This window comes from Lactuca serriola, chromosome 8 (assembly GCF_051521515.1).
Source record: "Lactuca serriola cultivar US96UC23 chromosome 8, Lser_US96UC23_V15, whole genome shotgun sequence".
Lineage (NCBI taxonomy): Eukaryota > Viridiplantae > Streptophyta > Magnoliopsida > Asterales > Asteraceae > Lactuca > Lactuca serriola.
The window spans coordinates 4,449,587-4,452,111 of NC_136415.1; the positions used below are offsets into that span (position 1 = coordinate 4,449,587).

At 36.4% G+C, this 2,525-nt stretch overlaps 1 protein-coding gene across 1 annotated transcript; it reads right to left on the minus strand.

The window, feature by feature from the left end:
• Window positions 1-666: 666 nt before the first annotated feature.
• LOC145070764 (uncharacterized) lies at window positions 667-2,236 on the minus strand. The gene is made up of 2 exons (XM_079017726.1): window positions 1,719-2,236; window positions 667-1,423 (listed from the first exon to the last, which is right to left on the minus strand). Exons 1-2 carry the CDS (start codon window positions 2,123-2,125, stop codon window positions 832-834), a joined length of 999 nt encoding a protein of 332 aa, XP_078873852.1. The 5' UTR covers window positions 2,126-2,236; the 3' UTR covers window positions 667-831.
• Window positions 2,237-2,525: the final 289 nt, after the last annotated feature.

Sequence of the window (2,525 nt, forward strand, 5' to 3'; positions counted from 1 at the left end):
CCACATGTCAATATTTGATCAAGATAAATATCAAAATTAAAAATCAAAATTAAAAGAGAGAATTTATGGATTGCAAATGTCAATATTTGATAGGAATAGAAAACTAAATAGAAACAAATGGTATGAAAATATTTAATTTTTCATTTGCAAAATGAAATAGTTGGAACGCGAGTGAACCTCATATCATGAGAAACGTAAACATGGTATAAGAAGAATACTTTCATTGGTGAAGACAAATGTTGATTTTAGGGATAATCCCATATTCTATAAAAGATGTAAACATGATTATTTTGGTGATTATCCCGAAAATCAAAATTTGTCCTCACCAATAAAACAATTCTTATATCTATCTTATACCATATCTAAGTTTCACATGATATGAGGTTGTTCAGTTGCATTCCAACTACTTCATTTTGCTATTGAAAAATTAAATATCTTGCTGCCATTTGTTCATATTTATCTTCCTTGTCTTCCTAAGGATATCAAATATTGACATATGGAATCCACTAATTCTCTATCTTAGTTTTGATACTTGTCTTGATCTAATAAATAGAAAAAATGTTAGGAAGATAAATGTGAGAGGATATTTGATTTCTCTTTGCTATTATGCATTGCAAATTCATCAAATATCTTTGCCATGGATTTTCACTTCTACACATCTGTTCATTCGATCGATATTTTCATCTCTTTACACAATTCAAAACCACAAATGGGAAGACATTTAGGGGTTCGAAACCAAAATTATGTGGGTTTCGTTTCGACTTTAGGCAACAAAAAACAAAAAAAAAAAAAAAAAAAAGTTGAACTATAACTAGAATTATGCTTCAACGATTACCTAATGTTCAAATCAAATTCACCCCCTTCACGCCAATCACTCTGCATACCAATATCTCCATTTTCTCGTTCTTCATCGTTCAAAAAATCCTCAGAAGGTTCTCTTTCATCTCTGTGTATATTCTCCCCCCATCCATTCATCATCTCATCATGATTAACTTCTTGATCCATTTCATGAGCTCCCATTCCCAATGCATTAGCCCTAATTGGAGCCCTGGCCATCATCTCAGCTCGAGCCTGTTCTGCTTGGGCAATAACCGCCATGCGCAGACTAGCCGCATGAGCTTCTCTCCCTCGTGTTTCCATTTCTGCCCTTGCTTCAAATAATGCTCGGCGTTCTTCCTGAAGGAGCATCTGTTCAACCAATAATCTTTCTTCTGATCTGAATTCCCCCATGGCTCGTTTTCGGGAGATGATATTGAAGGCAAGAACTTGTTTCTCAAAGGTTGCAGTGAATTCAGATACTTTGTTAGCAATGTTTTGATCCCATTGCTGTGACCGAGATAATGCTTGCCCTGTGGAATCAGAATCAAGGATTCTGTCGTCTTCCTCGGCTTCATAGTCTGCAACCACATGGTAAGGTAGCAGCCTGGAGAGAAATCAATGAGAAACATTAATAAGATATAACTGACAAACAATTTGTAAATTAAATTTTTAGTGGATCAAATGCTCATGAATAAGATGAACAAACTGAAGATCTGATGGTATTAATATGATCTAAGTAACTTAAGTGTTCGTCCCCAGAGATCTCAGATCGAAGGAAACTATATTCAAAAAATTAACTCGCACTTTGTGCAGAATATTTGCGTTCAGAATGGATAAAATTATGGATTATAACGAAGATGCATTCACGAAAAAGGAGCACTTATGTGTAATAAACAGACCTCTCACAAGCGTCTTCTAAGGAAGAGAAAGGGCGTTTGAAATCGGGATGACAGACACGCCAAGCGTCCTGATATGCCATATGCAATTCAGACTGGTGCGCAGGAGATGTATGAGGAAGACCTTGTGACCGATTGGGTTGTAAAACTGAAGCGTTAGGGTTTTGTAGGTGATTAGGGTTAGGGTTTTGTGGATGTTGCTGATTTTTTATCGGATGCAACGGTGACCGGAGATGGGAATCGATGTTAGAAGGAAAGCGAGAAATGGCCTGCTGCTGTTGTTGGATTTGTTGCAATAGAAGGAACTGTTGTTGATGATGATGATGTTGCTGCTGTTGTTGTTGTATCAACACCTGTTTTTGCATTTGTTGTCGTTGTTGCTGCTGAGCCAACGCCATCGCCTTCTCCATTTCGTTCTCTCCGATTAAATTCCGGCGAATCTTCAGACGAAATTCTCTGCGTCTTCCTATTTGTGCTCTCCCATTTCCGAAGAACTCGGCAAAGGAGTTTTGCCTGCAATCGTTCTTTTCAAAATCATGTTATTAAATAGGGGTTAATGTCAATAAAGGGTAAACAACTTTCAAAAATATTCAAGAAATACCTTTTAATTGAAAAAACTAAAAAAACGTCTAATAGATAATGAATTGTTGATTTTGTTTTCCTATCCAACTTATTTAATCTGTATATAATCTTTGCGACTTGCTACCTTTAGGTAAAAGGGTAGATAAAAAGAAAATGACTAAATTTGAATAAAAAGAATTCCCCGAACACCTTGAACACCATAACCATCATCGTCACCGCCACCGCCAC

Coding starts and splice junctions, on each gene's coding strand:
- LOC145070764 (XM_079017726.1), bottom strand. CDS start 2,125: ATGGAGAAGGCGATGGCGTTGGCTCAGCAGCAACAACGACAACAAATG. Junction 1,424..1,718: donor TTAGAAGACGCTTGTGAGAG/GTCTGTTTATTA, acceptor ATTTCTCTCCAG/GCTGCTACCTTACCATGTGG.